This window comes from Chrysochloris asiatica, unplaced genomic scaffold, assembly GCF_000296735.1.
Source record: "Chrysochloris asiatica unplaced genomic scaffold, ChrAsi1.0 scaffold00053, whole genome shotgun sequence".
Taxonomy (NCBI): Eukaryota; Metazoa; Chordata; class Mammalia; order Afrosoricida; family Chrysochloridae; genus Chrysochloris; species Chrysochloris asiatica.
In genome coordinates, this window is record NW_006408571.1 from 16,150,188 (window position 1) to 16,170,642 (window position 20,455).

The window sequence follows — 20,455 nt, forward strand, 5'->3', positions numbered from 1 at the left end:
CAGTGCTTATCCTACTGTGCCACCAGGGATCCTTCCATGGTACCTTCTTGTTGTTCTGTGCTGTTCAGTCAGTTCAGACTCATTGCAACCCTGCAGAGGATTTCTAAGACTGCAAATCTTTCTCTCCTGAGTAGTGACTGGTGGATTCGAACTACTGACTTTGCAGTTAGCAACCCAGTGTATAACCCACTACATCACTAGAGCCCCTCCATGGCACCTTGCTGTTTTTAAGTGCTGTCAAGTTGATTCAGACACATATCGACCATGGAGCATTGTTGTTAAGTGCCCTGGAGTTGGTGCAAACTCACAGCGACCCTATGGGGTTTCCAAGGAGTGGTTACTGAGTTTGAACCACTGATCTTATGGTTCAAACAGACTTTGTGGTCCAGTGCTTTAACCCACAGTGCCAGACCAGGACTGCATATCATTACAGGGTTTTATCTTATCTAGAAGGAGCCCTAGTCGTGTAGTGGATTACAAGTTGGGCTGCTAATCACAAGATCAGCAGTTCTCTCTATCAGTCACTCCGCAGAGCCTCAAAAACCGTGTATGGCATTGTTAGGAGTTGGACCAACTCGACGGCACACCACCGTCATCACTATCTTACCTCACTCGAGCTAGCAGAGGTTGGCCGCAGTTTTAGAGTTTATAAAGCAGGCTTTCTCTTTGTGGTTAAAAATCTATTTATTTGTTCTGCTTAAGAACAGTTGAATATGTACAAGTTTGAGTGTGGCAACTTCAGGTTTTGGGGGCTAACTGGCCTCAGTTAAGGAACTCTGGTGGTACAGTGGGTTAAATGTTGGTCAGCAGTTTGAACCCACAACCATTCCACAGAAGAACGATTAGACTTTCTGCTTCCATAAAGTACGCAGCCTGGGAACGCGCAGGGAGCAGGTCTACCCTGTGCTGTAGGGTCGCTATGAGTGGGATCGACCCAACAGCCATGGATTTGGTTTGGGTTATTGGTTTGGCCATGAAGAAGTAAACAGCTTGGGACCAGTGCATGGAGGCCATCCTTGCTTCATTTCTATAACAGACCTTCATCCTTATCTGGGACTTCTGATGTGGCACTGTGGGATCAGCACTGGACTGTGAACCACGAGGTTGGCAGTTCAAACCCACCAGCTGTTCCTTGGAAACTATACAGGGTCGCTATGAGTCCGAACCAACTCAACAGCTCTTACCAACATCTAGATCTGTGCCTGCAGGTCCCCCCTCTTATCTCCTGGATTGCACTTGGGAGTGGTAGTTGGTGGTTGTATCCAGTCAAGTCTGTTCCCACTCTAAGCAACCCTGTATAGGTTTTCTAAGGCTATAAACCTTTACAGGAGCAGAAAGCTTCATCTTTCTCCCATTGAGCACCTGGTGGATTTGAACTGCTGATCTTGAGGTTAGCAGACAAGCTCATAATCCACTACGCTGCCAGGGCACTTGGGGCTCCACTGTCCCTGCTTCTTCAACCATCCTCCCTCTTTCCCAATTTCCCTTCTCTCCCTGGCTTTTTAACCTCCTTTCTGTCTTTCTCCTGGCCTCTCCCTCTTCCCCCCAGCCTTCCTCTCCACCTTCTTTCCCGTATCCCTGAGGTCTAGGAGGGCTGGAAGAAGCCAGTGTGTAAGGGAAGGACACTCGGAATGTTTGGCCATGGTCTCATCTTCTCTTTCCCCTTCTCTCCTCTCTGTGGTGCAAACGTGTCTGGCTGCCCAGTGAGTTCATGGCCAGTGAGAGGATCCAGTCTCCTCCAGCCGTGAAGAAGGAGCTGGAAGTCATGCAGAAAACCCAGAAATCACTAAAGCAGAAGCGGCTGCAACATCTCTACACATTGTGGTACCTCAGGAGGCGTCGTGAGGAAGGACCACGTTTTGGGGTCCGGTGGGGAGGTGGCTACACCATCAGTAGAGACCTCTCTCCTGAGGTACTCTGCAGACCAAGGCATCTCCCTGGTCTCTGGTCTCTGGTTGTGGCTGGTCTCCAGGTCCTTGTTTTTGGACCTTCCAGCCCCAATAGCAAATGAGAACATGGCACACTTGCTACAGAAAGAAGTTGAGTGTGATTCTGGTGTAGAACGTTAAAGAAGGTTATAATGGGGTGGGGGGAGGGAGGTGGGGTAGACAGGACCAGAGTATGCAGCATCCATAGGTGTTTAGGTTTCTTTCTGAGGCTAGTGGTGAGCTGAGTGTCCCCCCTCAGCTTTACTGTGTGGAAGGGTAAGTTAGAGGAATTGGCCGCCTATACAAATTAGCTCCTTTGCAGTGTGACTATGTAGAGATGGAGTCAGAGCACAATTCTAGTGTCCAGAGTGTGTGCTTTGAGCTCACGGACTCAATGTAAAAGAGCGAAGCCTTGATCGTAGAACTCCAATGAACTTCAAGAAGTTTGTCCTAGAAGGACTCGGCAGCATCGCAGAACGTACCTTGTAGACCACACTTACTCCCCTCTTCTCTGGGAGCTAAAGTGGCCTTGTAGTCATGACAAAGGAGCTGTCTTAGGGAACTGCCTTATTTGGGAGCAGGGGACAACACCCCAGCCTTCCTGACCCACAGTTCCAAATCCTTCCTCCGGAAATCCCAGGATGCCATCCTAGTTCTGCTCACACACAGGTCTCCCGAGGGGCTTGGAGTATTGCTAAGATTGCATGCATTTTTCTGGCCCCGATAGGTATATGTGCACATAATTTTTAAATACTTTTTTTAGTCCGGAGCCTTGGCGAGAACAACTTCAGCCTCTGTCCACGTGGCCTCAGCTTCCAGGAGGCTAGCTCAGGCTCATTCACAAGGCAGGGCAAGAGTTCCCAGCAGCAAGACAGGACAAGGCCCTGTGCACAAGCCCTTGTCTAGTTTCTGCTGGTGTCACTTTTCCTAATGTCCCATTGGCCAAAGGTGATCACATGGCCAAGTCCAGATTCAAGCTAGGGAGAATTGTCTAATTCTGTACCACTTGATGGGGAGGATTCCTTGACATTTTGACCACTTTTTAATCGGCTGTACTATTACTTTAATGATTTTAAATTATTATCTAATGTAGCTTATTTTGACATCTCTCTATTGTTATATGTGGGGGTTAGGGAGCTCTGGTAGTGTAGTGTGGGTTATGCACTGGACTGCTAACCTCAAGGTCAGCAGTTAGAATCCACCGACTGCTCCTCGAGAGAAAGATGAGACTGTTTCGCTCCCATGAAGATTTACATCCTCAGGATCACTATAAATCAGAACCAACTTGCTGGCACCCGTCACCACCAGCTTACACAAAAGTTAAGATTTCTTGTTTATAAGGAATAAATATTGGCAGTGAACATCTTAGTGCATGAGTTTTATCTGAATTTTCTGTTTTTTCAGCTTAGGTCCCTAGAAGTAGAATTTCTTGGTCAAGTGATATGAGTAGCCTGGATTTTTTCCATTTAAGAAAAAAAAAAAAAAAAAATCACTCTTCTTTTGCTAAAAATGAACTCACTAGGATTAAAGGACCTTTTTCAGGTCTTTTTTGGCACCAGAAAATCCCAATGAAGACACTTTGTTCTTTCCATTTAAATGAATCATATTCTGAAGCTATGTTCCTTGACAATGCTACTGATTTTTTAAGTTTGCATTTTATTCAAGTGTCGCTTACTTGCCACATCTTCTTTCTCCAGTGAGCTTCTGCCCCCAGTTTACAGCCAAGCTCAACTGACCGAATGGTATTCTTCTCTTGTTGCCCTGAATAAGCAACTGGGTGAGTGATGTTTGCAGGGCTCCACCTGGGTCTGCCCAGGGCTTTGCCCCAGTAGTAGCTTTGTATGGCATTAGCCAGTCTGTGGCCATCTCTTTGGGATTCTGTTAGAAACTCAGGAGATGGGGGACAAGCCTATCTTGGGGCAGGAGGGAAGAGGGTGCAGGAGAACAGTGAGCATAGGGTGGGCAGGAAGAGAAGGAGGTGGGAAAGCTGCAGGAGGGAGAGGGCCAGACTATGAAGGAGTCTGGTTTCATCCTGGAGACCAGAGGCGCCCAGAGGAGGCTCCTGAGCTTGATGTGTTAAAGTCAGAGCTTGCAAACGGATCTGAGGGGTGCAGGAAGGTGGAGCAGTAGTCTCCAGCAAGGGCCCATCACAGAAATGTCTGAGAAGGGTCCGGATTCTGTGGCCTAGGAAGTAACCCTTGAGATGGGAGACAGCGACTTGAAGAGCTTCTCACCAGGTCCAGTGTGCATCTCCCTGGGGTCCTCAGCTAGCCCCAGCCACCAGCCAGCCTTATCTTCCTCTGTGACCCTTGTCCGCCAACCACCACAGCATCATTGTCTTGTCCTTCACCTTCTAGAAACTGAACTTTGTATCCATGACTGGCTTGTGGTTTATTTATCTTAGATACCTAGAGCCACACTGTGCCTAATTGTAGACTGGGAAGCAGTAGGGAGGAGGGAAAGTAGAAAAGAAATGTTTCCAAGCATTCTGAGTCCACCACACGGTAAGGAATCAAACACAGGCTTAATCCATGGATTTGCATTCATTTGCATCCTGTTGTATGGCCTGGTGAAATCCCTTAAAGAATTTCACTCACCAGGATGACTTCAGAAAGGAGGCCATCGGAGGTGCTTCTCTCTAGGTGTCGGGGGCATTAGGGGAGAGCCAGGGCCTGGATATGCGTTGGGACCACTGGCCATGGCTTCTGTCAGGAAGGCACTTTGCTGGGGAAAGCTATTTCCTGAGTTCCCCTCTTCTTCTTGGAAAGCCTGCTGACATGTTTTGTTTCCACACCCTTGCCCTTGAAGACACCTACCACATGGATTGCATGATGCGCATCCGCCTGCAGTACGAGAAGACCTGGCAGGAGTGCCTCGCCCAGGTGCAGAAGTGTAAGGTGGGCTCCCAGCCTAGGGTCCTGAGAGAGGAATCTCCCTGATCCTTCCCCACACCTCTGCCTGCCAGCCTGTCTCCCTGCTTCGCTCTTCTCTGGCCTTCAGGGGCTCTGCTCCCTCTACCTGGACTGCTCTCCCTTCCCTGCCCACCCCCAGTGATTTCTACCCTTCCCTCCTGTTTGTGTCCCACATTACCTCTTCCAGGAAGCCTTGCCTGACCCTGCAAATGACATTACATGATCTCTGATAACCCCAGACCTTGGCCTTCACATCACTCATCACCCTTAGTATTTATTTAGTGGAGGGTGTATTGTGGGGTATTTCCAGTTTCTTGTTTTTATAAATCATGCTGCTGTTGCTGCTGTCCTGCCCAGTTTCTGCTGCCATTCTACTGGTCTCTGTAGCTAGTGAGGCAGTGAGTTCAGCTATAAACCCTTTCCGTGACAATGACTGGTTTTCTGGCATTGTTGTTGTTGTTGTTGTTGTTAAGTGCCGTCGAGTCAGTTCCGACCCATAGCAACCCTGTACAGGGTTTCCAAGGGTGTAAATCTTTACGGGAGTAGAAAGCCTCATCTTTCTCCCGTGGAGCGGCTGGTAGTTTCGAACTGCTGACCTTAAGGTTCACAGCCCAATTCGTAACCACTACGCTACCTGAGCTCAGTACTGACTCATAGCAACCCTATACACAACACAACGAAACACTGACAGTCCTGTGCCAACCTCACCATTGTTGCTAAGCCCAAGCTCATTGCTGCCGCCACTGTGCCAACCTATCTCATTGGGGTCTTCCTCTTTTTCTCCGACCCTCCACTTTACCAAACATGATACCTTTCTCCAGTGACTGGACCATATGTCCAAAGTATGAGAGAAGAAATCTGCCCATCCTGGTTCTAAGGAGCATTCTAGCTGTACTTCTTCCAACACAGGTTGGTTTGTTCTTTTGGCATTCCATGGTACTTGCAATGTTCTCCTCCAACACCATAACTCAAATGCATCAGTTCTCCTATGGTCTTCCTTATTCACTGTCCAACTTTCACATGCATATAAGGTCACTGAAAATACCACGGCTTGGGTCAGGCGCACCTTAGTCCTCAAGCTGACATCTCTACTCTCCAACACTTTAAAGAACTCCAGTGCAGCAGATTTGCCTAATGCAATACACTGTTTGATTTCTTGACTGCTGCTTTCATGAGTGTTGATGGTTTGTTCGAGCAAAATGAAGTCTTTGACAACTTCTATCTGTTCTCCATTTATCTGAATGTTGTTTATTGGTCCAGTGGTGAGGATTTTTGTTTTTACATTGAGGTGCAACCCACCCATACTGAAGGCTGTGGTTTTTGATCTTCATCAGTAAGCATTTAAAGTCCTCTTTACTTTCAATAGCAAGCAAGGTTGTATTATCTGCATAGCACAGGTTGTTAATGAGTCTTCCTCCAATCATGATGCCACGTTTTTCTTCATATAATACAGTTTCTTAGATTATTTGCTTAGCATACAGATTGAATGAATATGGTGAAAGTATACAACCCTGGCACATACATTTCCTAAGTTTAAAACAATCAGTGTTCCCTTCTGTTAAATTATCTGCCTCTTAGTCTATGTACAGGTTCCTCTTGAGCACAATTAAGAGCGCCTGAATACTCATTGGCCGCAATGTTGTCCATAGCTGGTCATGAGCCACACAGTAGAAAGACTTTGCATAGTCAATAAAATACAGGTAAGCATCTTTCTGGTATTCTTTGTTTTCAGCCAAGATCCATCTGATGTCAGCAATGACATCTCTCAGTCCAAGTCTTCTGAATTGAGCTTGAACCTCTGGAAGGTGTCTGTCAATGAATGGTTGCAGCTGTTATTCTATTATCTTTAGCAAGATTTTACTTACATGCGATATTAGTGATAATGTCCGATGATTTCTACATTTTGTTGGGTCACCTCTCTTTGGAATGGGAGCAAATATGAGTCTCTTCCAGTCAGTTGACCAGGTATTTGTCTTCCAAATCTCTTAGCATAGATGAGTGAGTGCTTCCCGTGCTACATCAGTTTGTTGAAAGATTTCAATTTGTATTCCATCAATTCCTGGTGCCTTGTTCTTTGCCATTGTCTTCAATGCAACTTGGACTTCTTCCCATTATCATCAGCTCTTGATCATATGCTACCTCTTGAAATTATTGAACATTGACCATTTCCTTTTGGTACAGTAACTTCCATTTTCTTTTGATGCTGTCTGCAAAATTCAATATTTTGCCCATAGAATCATTCAATATTGCAAGTCGATGCTTGAATTTTTCTTCAATTCTCTCTGCTTGAGAAATACTGAGCATGTTTTTCCCTTTTGGGTTTCTAATTCCAGGTCTTTGCACATTTCATTATATTTGACTTTCTCTTTTTGAGCTTACCTTTGAAACTTTCTGTTCAGCTCTTTTACGTCTTCAATTCTTCCATTTGCTTTAGCATCTCTATGCAGGAGGGTAAGTTTCAGAGTGTCTTCTGAGATTCATTTTGGTCTTTTCCTTCTTTCTTGTCTTCTTATTGACCTTTTGTTTTCTTCCTGTATGATGTTCTTGATGTCATCCCACAACTCTTTTGGATTTCAGTCTTTCATGTCTAATACATCAAATCTGTTCTTTAGATGATCTCTAAATTCAGGTTGGATATGTTCAAGGTTATGTGGACTTGTTTTAATTTTCTTCAGCTTCAGCCTGAACTTGCATATGAGCAATTGATGGTCGGTTTCACAGTCTCACCTGGCCTTGTTTTGAATGATACTATGGAGCTTTTCCACCATCTCTTTTCACAGATGTAGTCAATTTGATTTCTGTATATTCCATCTGGTGAGGTCCAAGTGTATAGTCATCTTTTATGCTGTTTAAAAAATGTATTTGCTATGAAGAAGTCATTGGTCTTGCAAGATTGGTCTTGCAAGATCTCCTGCATCATTTCTGTCACCAAAGCCATATTTTCCAACTACTGATCCTTCGTCTTTGTTTCCAATCTTTGCAATCCAATAGCCAGTAATTATCAATACATCTTGATTGCATGTTTGATCAATTTCAGATTAGAGAAGTTGTTGTTGTTGTTGTTGTTAAGTGCCATCGAGTTGGTTCCGACCCATAGGACCCTGTACAGGGTTTCCGAGGGTGTAAATCTTTATGGGAGTAGAAAGCCTCATCTTTCTCCCACGGAGCAGCTGGTAGTTTCGAACCACTGACCTTAAAGTTCACAGCCCGATTCGTAACCACTACACTACCAAAGCTCCTTTTTTGAATTCTTTAATTTCATCATCACTGGTTTTAGTGTTTGTTTGTTAATTTTAATAACAGTGGTAAAACTGGTCTTTCTTGTAGGCATATGGATATTATCCTATCACAGACAGTGTTGTACTTCAAGACAGATTGTGATATGTTCTTTTTCATTATGAGTGTGGCGCTATTCTTCTTCAATTTGCCTTTCCTGGTATATTAAACCATGTGATTGTTTGATTCAAAATGGCCAATACCAGTCCATTTCAGCTCATTAAGGCCTACAATATCAATGTTTATGCGTTCCATTTCATTTTTTACAATCTCCAATTTTCCCAGATTCATAATTTGTACATTCCATGTTTCATTTATTAGTGGCTATATTTACAACTGTTTCTCCTCATTTTGAGTTGTGCCCCATCAGCAAATGAAGGTCCTGAGGGCTTTACTCCATTCATGTCATCACGGTCAACTCTACTTTGTGGAGACAGGTCTTCCCCGGTCACTCTTCCCCAGATGAGCCTGAGAGGCTCATCTTTTGGCATGATATCTGACAATATTCTGTTGCTCTTCATCATGTTTCAATATTCAAAATTCTGGTGCTGACAGTGTTCCACTGCTATTCATAAAGTTAGTGTAGTGTTTACAGATCAGTCTGCGAACCTCAAGGTCAGCAGTTTGAAACTACCAGCTGTTCTGCGGGAGAAAGATGAGGCTTTCTGCTCCCATAAAGATTTACAGCCTCGGAAGCCCTATACAGAGTCACTATGTGTCAGAACCGACTCCACGGCACATAACAACAACAACAACATATATTCAAAAGTCTGTCTCTCCTTCCTCCTAGTTTGTCTTGGTCTAAAACTTATCCACCATGGGTGATCCTACTGATGTTTAAAATACCCGTGGCATAGCTCCCAACAAGCAAGCCAACACAGAATGACAAACTGACAGACAAATGGTGAGGTTTTCTGGGGTTTGTGTTGTTGTTGAGTGCTGTCGAGTCAATTCTGACCCACAATGACCCTCTATAGGGTTTCCAAGGAGCCACTGATGAGCTTGAACCACAGACCTTGCAGTTCTAATGACTTTGCAGTCTGACATATTAGCCCACAGAGCCTATTTGCCAAAATGTCCCTTCCTGCTCCCCACTTCCATCCCTGCCTTGCTTTGTAAAACTGTTTTGATGGAAAACCCAGCAAAAGTACAATCAAGTCAAACTCTCTGGTGTGGTAGTGGGAGGCCTTGAGATATGGGGGCCCAATTCATTGCCCCCAGAGAAGCTGCTGTCAGCTCCACCCCTCACACCTCTGTGGCATTTCCCTTTGTCCTGCCCCCCACCCACTCACCAGAGGCTCCAGGTGAAGCCTGGATCCTTGTCCCAGGCTCTGGTATGGATTGCTCACCGCACATGGACACAGTGCAATGATGACAAGAGGCCATGTCTACTGTGGCTAGGGCTTCCCCAGTGGGTTGTGGGGACAGGAGCAGGCTCTGAGTTGAGGACCGTGCCCACCGGCTCCCTCAGGCAGGCTCTGCCTTGGTCTTCTTCAGAATCAGCTGCTGGATTGGAAAGCCTTCACTGAGGAGGAGGCAGGGAACCTGGTGAGCCCGTCCTTCTTCCAGATGGTGGGTGTGCTACAGAGCAAGGTGGAGGAGGAGCTGGAGACCATGGACGTGCGTAGCTGGGGACCCACCAGCTGGGAACAGGGTGGCGGGTGTGGGTGCCTTAGCATCACTGGGGTGTGAGGAGCAGGCCGGTCTGGGGCCTTCAACACAATGTGTCATTTGTGTGTCCACTCATCATTGCCATTGCCAGTTCAGGCCTTCCACACCGAGCGCTCCAGGCCACAAGAGCTTCCCAGAGCTTGCTGACTCTGGACACTGAGGGACTATAAAGGGCCAATTCGTCCCCACCCCTGATAAGTTCCTGATCTAGAGTGGGGGCCAACAGAAGCTTTCTGTGAAGGGTCAGGGACTAACTCGTTTTGGCGCTAACTTCTCATCTCTGTCACTGTTGCACAGAAGTAACCCCAGACAGTGGAAATGTAAGCGGTTGTGGCCGTTTTCCCATAGACTTGAGGGACACACAACCTGGGACTTCAGGCCATTTTCACATGCCACAATACCACTTTGATTGTTTCTCAACCATTAAAAAATGTAAAACCTGTGCTTAGTTTCCAGAGCCTTTCAAAAACAGGTGGAGGGGAAAAACAAACAAGATGGCAGATAGAGTGGAAGTGCGGTGAGGAGCTCCTTCAGCAACAACACAGAATACCAGGCCTAGCAGGGTCAGGGGATGGTCCCAGAACTCTGAACCAAATATAAAGGAATATTTACAAAGTTGGAAGGCTTATAGACAGTGGAATTTGTAGCAGAAGAAAGAAATCCAGTGCTTTCTAATCCAAAGCACTCAGCTGCTCCTGGAGCCACCATCTTGGATGAGACCAAACCAGGGAAGGATCAGAGCAACTAGGGACGCCTGACAGAACTGCAGAGATAAAAGTGTGGACATCATTTTTTTTGTTTCTGTTTATTGGCCTCTCGCTGTCTGTGCACCATCATTCTGGTGACTAGATGAAGTGCCTGAGCAAGTGGACACCCCACTCCCACCCCCGGAGAGTTCTACTACTCATGCGCACAGATCTCCTCAAAATTTAAAGGGACCGTTTCCACTTTAAACCAAATGGCAGTGCAAACTCACCACAGTTGGCTCTGAACTGTTTATGACTAGGAAAAAGGCCTGAACAGGGATTGTGGAGTGGGATAGGCAGACTAGAAAGGAAACAGGCTGAAAATTAAATCCTGAGTTACGTCATAATGACCAACAGTGGCATCTTGAAATTTTTCAGGAAGAAGAGTTAAAAGGGAACCCCTCCTGATCACATCTACCTGGAGGCAATCAGAAAACATGAAAAATACCAAAATACACACCCATCTAAGTTTTAAGGCTACAGCTAACCACTGAATGAATACGCCCAAAAAACAGAAACAGATGATCATATTAGCACATGTCCAGAAACAAGATAAAGTGACTGAGACAAATGAGCTGGAGGTAGACCTACACTCCATACTGGAAGGAAGGCAGGCTTTTGAAATGCCTGAAAAGGAATTCAGAAAAATGGTTATAAAATGTATCAAAACACTTTACAATGGAAAAATAAGGAAGAAGTCAGAAAAGCGCTACAGGAACAATCAAGTAAGATAGATACAGCATTGGAAACAATTCAGAACCTACAGAAAGAGATCCAAATGATTAATAATAGAATATCTGAAATAGACAATACACTGAAAGGGCAAAGGAGTAGAACTGAAGACACAGAAGCCAGAACTAGTGAGCTGGTAGATAAATCTCTCAATACCACGAAAGTAGAAGAACAAACAGAAAAAAGGATACAAAATTCTGAAGAAGGCCTTGCTTTAGATGAAAATATGAGACATTATATTTAAAAGCAACAGCAACCAAGGTGAAGTCCAGGGCTGTTCTACTGCAGGGGAGGATCTATCCTAGGCTTGGTGAATCAGGAACTCCAAAGAAGCAAAGCTGTTCAGGCTGATGTTAATGTCTCCTGACTTCTGTATCTGTCAGCGGGACATAGACAGTTCTACAGATGTGGCTTCAGGGTCAGCGGGCCAAGGGCCTGGCATTGGGAGGTAGGGCCATAGCACAGACTTGGCTCAGAAATGGAATATGAGGGACAGTGCCTCAGAGACCTGGGGGACCCCTGTGGGGAGGAGCCTTGGGCTCTTAACCCTCTTTTCCTGGATTCTTTCATGGCAGAAGTCCTTTGAGGCCCTGGCAAAGCAGACGGAGTGGCAGAGCCTGGATATATTCCGCTACTTTCAGGAGGCAGTGCAGCTGTGGGAGGCCCACCAGAGCGCACTGTCGGTTCAGGAGCTGGAGCTCGAGAGGAGGATGGAGCAGCATCGACAGAGGCAGGACCAGGAGAACCAGGTGCAGCCACTGCCCTCCACACTCGGGCCAACCACACCCAGGCTGTCAGCCCAGCACCTCAGTCAGCACGCAGGCATTCTGTCCATTGGTCAGTGCATGTTAGGTGCCAGGCACCATGCTGAGGCCTGAGCATACAAGGGTCATCCAAAGAGGCTACCCCGACACACCGTGTCTGCTACTAACTCCTGGCCAGCAAGACAGATGGACCTGGCTCCAGGAAAGGAGGAACATTATTGGAGGACATTGGGGGTGGACAGGGCTTGCTTTGGGTTAAAGGAGATGAGGGCCTGGCTGACCCAAGGCCAAGGCTCCATGTATGTGGACAGTGAGGCCCAACTACACATGTCCAAGATGGTCTCTCCTGTAAGAGAAAGTGGCATCAGGGTCTAGACTGAGCCTTCCTGGGAGGGTTATCCCAGGGCCCAGAGCTAAGCCCCAGTGGTTAAGGCAATCTTCTCGTCCTACAGGTATAGGAGCCACAGCAGCATGCTTCCCAGAAGATAGCAAAATCCTAAATGGCCAAACTAGCGTTAAGCTCCTGATTCTATGGATTAAAACTGCCCATTTCCCCGAGGGAGCCAGGGCCAGGCCAAGAGCCCATGGTTCCGTGGGCCCCTCAGATGGCAACCTTGCTCACAGCAGCTAAAGGGCCATCAGATTCTGGGGCAGCAACAAGGTGGGAGCAGGTGGACAAGTGCCTGGGTTAGTGGGGACCACCAGAAAGCCAGGTTAAAGTCAGAGGAAGCCACATGCTGTATCACAACCTTGAGAGTCCACAGAATCGCTTTCTTCTCTTACATTCAGACTGCTTACGAAAACTCATTCTTGGCATCATGGAAGGGCATGGGGAAAGATGACCATTTACTGATGTAGCCTAGCGTTCTCCCTTACAAAGATGGGAAAATTGAGGGGATCAAGGTGAAAAAAAAAATTGATCCATATTTCACATCATGAACAAAAATAAACTCAAAACAGATTCTATGCCCAAATGTAAAACTTCAAACTATAAAACTTATACAGATGGGGCAGTTGAAGCTTTGCATGGCCATGGGGCTGAGCCTGTGCATTGGGTGCCTGGAGCCCTAAGTGTGTGAGAAACAGACCAATCTCCATCCCTCCCAGAACCCCCAGCCTGCCCCCACCCAGCCCCCACTCATTTCTGAGTGTGAGAAAGATGAGTAATGATCAGGTGTTACGAGAAGGTTTGGCAGGACCAGGGACATGTCCTCGAGGATGCCTGACTGACTGGAAAAGAAGAACCTTACAGACAGACGAGTGTGGGCTAGTGGAAGGAGGGAGAGAAGGCCAGGGGAGCAGAGTGGCGAGAACAGGAACAGTGGTGGGTCTAATGCCCCTTTTTGTAGATGCCCAAGGAGAACAACCTCAGCTGGAGCAATAGGGACTCAGCAAGCACTAAAACCCTAGTGGTCGGCCTGCTCCGCAGTTCACATTTGCTTCTTTTTGCTTTTGTTTTGGCTGCTGCCAGGACCAGGAAGCCAACCTGGAAAAGCTTTTGGACCAACTGAGGCAACAAAGCCATGAGCAAACACTGAAGTTATATCTGGAAAGGGCCAAAGATTTTCTGAAGAGCATAAAATTAAGGTAGGTAGACCATATCTCAAAAGACAGTAAAGAATCATCTGAAATTCAAGTTCAATGTCACAAGGTGCCTTTTCAGGAACCCAGGAGTGCCCAGTAAACCAGAGCTTAAAAATCTTGCGTCTAACTTTGGAGACTGTTGTGGCTCTTTGGTGCTCTGCTATCAGCCAATGAGTGAACTTCAGGGGGAAAGTGTCATTCAAGTTGATTTGAAACACTGACTGAAAGGCTTCAAGGCAGTGTGCTTTGAAGATCAAGGACATGAGCCCTTCCCCTACTTTAAAAATGTATTCCATACATGCTCTTTGTTACAGGGAAAACAAATCAACTAGTGCAAATGTGGAGACATGTTTCCCTCATTTCAGGCCAAATGAATGTTGTTGTTAAGTACCATTGAGTCGGTTCTGACTCACAGTGACCCTGTATAGGGCTTCCAAGGAGCAGCTGGTGAGCTTGAACTGCCTACCTCACAGTTCAAACCAACCTTACGGTCCAGCACACTAACCCACAGCGCCACACCAGGACTCCATATACATGAATACATACACATATATAATGTTCTTTAGGGAGTGCCATGCCTCTGTAGGATAAGCACTGAACTGCGAACCACAAGGCAGGCAATTTGAGCCCACCAGCTGCTGCTTAAGAGAAAAATGAAACTTTCTGTTCCCATAAAGATTTACAGCCTCGGAAACCCAATACAGAGTGGTTATGAGGTGGAACCAACTAGATGGCATTTGATAATACAACAGCATTATTTAAATAAGACTTGGATAATACTATGGAACTTGTTTTGTAAGTGTAGATCTATTTCCTTTTTTAAATGACCAGGTAGAATTCGTTAACATTCTTGGATGTGAGTGCTGTATCACGATTTCAATATCCTCCAGTTGATTCGGTTTTTTAGATGGGTTCCAGTTTCTCAATATTACACACAGTATTTTTGTGAGTGTCCTTGTATCTTTGTGCTCTTGTACAATTCATTCAGTATGCTCCATTCTCAGAAATAGAATTGCACTGCCCAGCTGACTGCAGTGTTTAGCTTCCTAACTTCATGTAGAAAAGGAACCCCTGAGCCTTGGTTTCCTTACCTTACCTGAAAAAGAAAAAAGCCTGAGCCTCAGGCATTTTGAGGGTTTGGTATGATGATGCAGCTAAAGCTCCAGGACAGGGCTGGGACAGTGGCAAGAGGAAGCAGTAATGACTCAGTGGTAGAGTTCTCAGCTTCCCTTCAAGAGAGCCAGGTTTGAGTCCCACACGTGCTCAGCGACTTCCTGTCTGTCAGTGGAGGCTTGTTTTTTGCTGTGATGCTAAACAAGTTTCAGCAGGGCGCCCAGACGGTGATAGACTAGAAAGAAAGGCATGGTGACCTAAAAATCAGCCAGTGAGAACTCTGTGGATCTGCGTCTGATCCTGGGGTGACAAAAGACCCGGCACCGTTTCATTCCGTGGGGCTGTCCAGGGTCAGCTTGGCATCAGTGAAGAGCAACAACAATTACAACTACCAGAGAACTTCGCTCCTGGGTGTCTTCCAAATATTCTACAAAGAACGTGTATTCCTTGTATCCTCAGAAGGGCACAACAAAATCAGGAGTTGTTGAGAAGATGCCTGCAGTCCATCTCGCTGCAGCTCTGAAGATTTCAATTCAGCCCTGCCTCTTTGGGATCGCTGGCATTGCTCCTGGCCCTTGGTCTCCCTCAAACAGCAAAGCACCCCTCCTTAAACAGTGGTCTCCCTACCTGCCTTACAGGTACGAAAGTTTCCATGTCGTCCTGACAAAGGAAGTGACGGAATACCCGTTGACAATACTAAAAGAACTCAATTCCTACAGCTACACCCTCAGCCAACACTTTTTCGTTCAGGAAATCTTTGAGCAGGTACGGAGAGGGGAGGGGTCCAGTAAGCACAGCGGCTCCCAGAGATGCAAAGGAGTACATGGCTTCTTCCCACCTGCCAGCCAGAGTCCTACATGGTCAGACAGCTGACATGCCTGTGGTTGTCAGCAGACCTTTTTACAGACTTCCATATGCATGCAATACCCAGCTCCTCCTCAAAAAATCCCTCTCCTCTCCCTGTTCCCATTGCTCATAAATGCTCCCTCTGATACTAATGGAAAGGTTGGCTGCTTGAAGGAAGACCTGGCAAAAGATCACAGCCCTGAAAACCCTATGAAGCGTGTTGTTTTTGTTGTTAAGTGCCATTGAGTAGGTTGCAACCCATAGCTAGCCTGTCTGGGTTTCCAAGGAGCAAGCAGTTGGTGGGTTTAAACTATCGACCTTGAGGTTCAAACTGACTTTCAATCCAGTACATTATCCTGCTATGCCACACCAAGACTCCCTGTGGAACATGGAGTACAGTTTTACATTACAGCACATGGATGTGCCATGAGTTAGAATTGAATCAATAGCAACTGGCTTTTTGTGTTTTTGTTGGTTATAGGTTCAATATTAGTATATTGTTGTTGTTTTTGTTGTTGTTATGTGCCATGGAGTCGGTAAGTGTATTGAACACATTTTTATTACAAAATCTTACGGTGGAGACTCGAGGATGAACCAGGAGCTCAGTCTAGAATGAATGTATGTATAGGTGCATTCCATCCCAGTTCACAGGGGAGGACATCCACACAGGGTCTAAGGGACTTGTCCAGGGTCAGTCAGCTAGGTTCCAGCCTAGACCAGTAAACTCCACAGGCCATACTATGTATGATCCACCTCACACGAGTGAGTAGAGCTAGCATGTGATTCTAGTATGTGATTCATGCCTGTTCATTTGTTCATTTCCAGTTCCAGATACCCCTCAGTTTATCATTTTATCTTTTGCTCTGGGTGTCATCCCTTAATGCCCTAGGTGCTGAGGGGATTGCTAGTCTGTTTAGGGTTAAGAGAAATCCTTCCCTGACTCCCACACTGACACACCCCGGGGCAGGCCTTTGTACTTAAGGGAAAAGAGATGCCTTTTGGGTGTGGCCCTCTGAGGAAGATGGCGCTGGTTACTCTGTGTCCTGTGTTCTTTTCCTTGTAGAACTTGGACGGAGAAGTCTTTCTCAGACTCAGGGAACCAGGTAACATGTTCACAATGGAGGTTTGACTCACACTGACCTTGCTCTTTGTGTTTCTGGGTTGGGGAAGCTAGCTCCTATGTAAAGTGAGCTGTAGTTTTGGTTATCCACAGAAATTCATGAAAAGCACTTCCTGGAGAGAATGCAGAAGCTGAGGAGAAACCAGAGAGCTACAGCTGAAATGAACAAAAGTGAGGAGAGTCTAAGTCAAGGGCCAAGTACCCCCAGATCAGCAGAAGAAATGAAAGAGATGGAAGAAGAAGAAGAGTATCAAGAAATCCATTCCTTCGTAAGTGAAGAGATGCTGCGTCAGCCAGAAAAATCTATTTTATACAAACAGAAAGATGCATCCGGAGAAGGATCTGTTCAAGGGTTAGTGGAAATGCCGATTCAAAGAGAGAGCTCCTCAAAACCATTGTTGGCTGAGGAAAGCATAACATCTCAAGAGGAGAATGAGGATAAGGAAGAGAAAACTGAGGAGGAGGAAGAGAAAAAGGAGGAGGAGGAAGAAAAAAATGAAGAAGAGGAAGAGAAAAATGAAGAAGAGGAAGGAGAAGAAACGGGAGAAGATGAGAACGCATCTGTGGAGGAGGTAGGCTAGCACAGGGTTCTCATGGGTCTGAGAAACTGTGTTAGGTTCTGTGTATCCCTCATACAAGCCTCTGTGGAGGGGGACTTATGAAGAATTGCAAAGGTATTCATACTTTGATCTATGTCAACGGGAATCTAATTCTTAACTGATAGCAGTGCTTTCTAGAAAGCCCCCTTTCTCTCCTCATGTCCCATCCTGCATCCTACTCCACAGTTCCCCCTTGTCTCCAGCCCACTCTCATGATCATCTCCTCTTTATTGTACAAGGAGTCCCGGGATAGCACAAATGGGTAAACTGATGGCTACTTGCTGAAAGGTTGGCAGTTCAAATCCACCCATAGGCACCTCAGAAGACAGCCATCACCATACTGGCAGACAGAACTCACCTGTTAAAAAATCTTTTCCTCAAAACCTTCATACTCACAGTATGATAACATGGTAACCATAGAATTGGAAATGACACTTTTCCTTCTATTCCTTTGGGGGTATTGTTGTTGTTAAGTGCTGTCAGAGTCAATTCCAACCCATAGCGACCCTGTACTGGGTTTCTGAGGAGCACCTGGTGAGCTTGAATCACCGACCTTGCAGTTCAAACGACTTTGCAGTCTGACACATTAGCCCACAGTGCCACACATGTGAGAATTATTTTTCAGTGGGGAATCTAAAACTCAAATGCCCGCAGGAGCTGGAGACAAACCTAAGGTTAATGAGGACTGATGGACACCAGCGGTGCCTTGTGGGAATGCGGACTCATATTTGCCAGCTCTCCTGATTTCCTGAGAGAAATCAGAATCTAGATGTTTTTGATGTGGAAGCTCCCAATTTTAAAAAGCACTCCCTGGGGAGGGGTGAGGTTGGTGCTACAATTCTTGTCTTTCATGTCAGAGACCTCCATTGGATTTCTGCCCAGTGTAGTCACAACCATCTGTCAGTGGAGGGTTCTGGCCTACTGTGTTGCTGAGCAGGTTCAGCAAAGCTTCCAGACCAAGCTAGACCAGGAAGAAGACCTGGTGATCGATCTACTTCCAAAAATCAACCAATAAAAAACCTTATGGATCGCAATGGACTGATCATGGGAATGGTACAAGTTTAGTTCCACTGCAAGTGGGGTCACCATGACTCAGTGACAACAAACAACCGCAGCAACAACAACAGGGGGGGAGGTGGGGGTTGTAGGCAAGATTTAGCCCAGAAAGGAAAGTGTGGTAAAATACATGTGATGATGCCAAATCTAAAGGTTTATTACCCTCTTAGGCCGAATCCAAGGAAGAGAGTCTGGGGGAAAACTCCAATGAGGACATGGAGTCCTTCACAACTTCTAGTGGGAACACATACTTTGTCTTCTTCCCCCTGGAAGAAGAAGAGAATTACAGGAGGCCCCATTCCCACCTCTCAACTATGCTCACGGAGGAGGCTTGCGATGCCACATTCCTACAGCACGTCATCATTCCATCCTGTTTGCTTTCAGAAATTAAGAAACAGTGAGTAAAAGAACCTTATATTTTTGTGCTTTTGTCCTGAGTTTTATTAACTAAATGAATTATCATAACGAAACACTGGGCTAGTTTCATCTGGGAAAAGCAAAAATGCAAGTGACTACAGGGAGGGGTAGACACACAGTGCGGAAGAGCAAATGTCCAGGAATTGTTTGTAGTTACCAGGGTCCAAAGTGAGAGTGATCTCCCCAGTTCAAAGGACTTCCCTCCACCCTTCTTTCCAAAGGAGGCAGTTGGACTATATCTCTCAAAATTACAAATGTATTCATCCTTTGATGTGGTAATCCCAACTCAGGGAATTTAGCCTCTAGGAACACCTCTACAGGGGCCATGCAACGTTATTCATTGCTGCCTTCTTTGTTAAGAGCAAAAGATAGGAAACAGCCCACTTCCCTCCAGTAGAGGTTTCTGCATGTGAGTTAGTACCCATCCACACAATGAAACTGGGGGAACAAAGGAGAGAAAAGAGATGCCTGTTATATGCTGATGTAGAGAGATCTCCTGCTGGTCTCTCCCTCAGACTTCGTACTGGCTTTTTTGAGCACCTTGAGAAATGGTTTGACCAGTGTGCCATCAACATCCGGGTCACCATGGCCACCAAGATCAAGGATTTGGAGTCTAAACTGGAGCTGCGTCTGCATGTGCACCAGCCCCTAGCCCTGCACATTGAAAGAAACATCCACAACGTCAGGGCAGGTAGAGACCCCCCTTGGGAAGGCCCCATCCCATACCCTCCTGCAGCAGCGCCCCCCATGCTCCATGTTCCTGAGCAGCTCCAGTCTGGAAAGCATGTGGCATTTGGCAAGTTCTCATCACTGTGAAAAGTGTGTGTGAGGTGTCATAACTCCTAGGCTCCTGGAGAAAGGTGGGAATCAGAATCCTCAGTCAAGAACATTTTTAAAAAATTAAAAGGAAGTTTATGCTGAAGGTCTCAGGGTGGCTGCTTGCCTGCTAACATAAAGGTTGGCAGTTCAAACCCACTTATTGGAGCCACAGAAGAAAAGTCTGTGCCCGTAAAGGCTGCTGTTGTTAAGTGCCAGTGATTCAGTTCTGACTCATAGTGACTATGTATAGGTCTGGTGGATTTGAATCACCGACCTTTTGGTTAGCAGTCCAGTGCTTATCCTATAGCGCCACACCAGGAGTCTCTGTAAAGTTTACTGCCTAAAAAGCCTTGTGTAACTCAGTTCTTGTCTGTAACACATAGATTTCCCAGGAGTTAGAATTGACTTGACTGCTGAGTTTTAGGGGTTTTTTCATCTACTAAAATGGAGATAGTCTCCCAGGCTTAGGTCTGTGGGACCCAGATCTGCTCACAAATCCTTGGGGTGCTCTAGAGGAGAGCCTGTAGCTCAGGGATTAAAGTCATCAGACTCAGCCTCTCCAGCTGTGGGACTCTGGGCAAGATACCTAACCTCTCTGACACATGCCAAAGATGGGGCTGATGGCAATGAACTGTCCTTGAAATTAAACAGTGAGAACTCCACAGGTATCTGGGAAAGACACAGCCTCCACCAATGGTAAACCATATCTTCCCTTTATAATCTGTGCTACTTAAAACAGAGATGCCATTTTCCCTTAGGCAGTGGGCGGCATTCCTGTTGGGGGAGGGCACACTTGAAGTCAGTCTTCACTTTAGTCATACTCTTACATCACCCCATCTGACCTCCCTACTGCCTAGACCCAAAGTACTGTG

General features: G+C 46.2%; 1 protein-coding gene across 1 annotated transcript in view; it reads left to right on the top strand.

Annotated features, from left to right (window-relative positions):
- Nucleotides 1-20,455, top strand: part of CCDC180 (coiled-coil domain containing 180) — a 76,514-nt gene that overhangs the window by 23,721 nt on the left and 32,338 nt on the right. Inside the window, 11 exon segments of the mRNA XM_006878330.1 lie at nt 1,705-1,824; nt 3,626-3,705; nt 4,737-4,825; nt 9,614-9,736; nt 11,841-12,014; nt 13,501-13,616; nt 15,365-15,491; nt 16,636-16,675; nt 16,786-17,264; nt 18,518-18,744; nt 19,280-19,455. Of these exon segments, the coding sequence (XP_006878392.1) occupies nt 1,705-1,824; nt 3,626-3,705; nt 4,737-4,825; nt 9,614-9,736; nt 11,841-12,014; nt 13,501-13,616; nt 15,365-15,491; nt 16,636-16,675; nt 16,786-17,264; nt 18,518-18,744; nt 19,280-19,455 (1,751 nt within the window).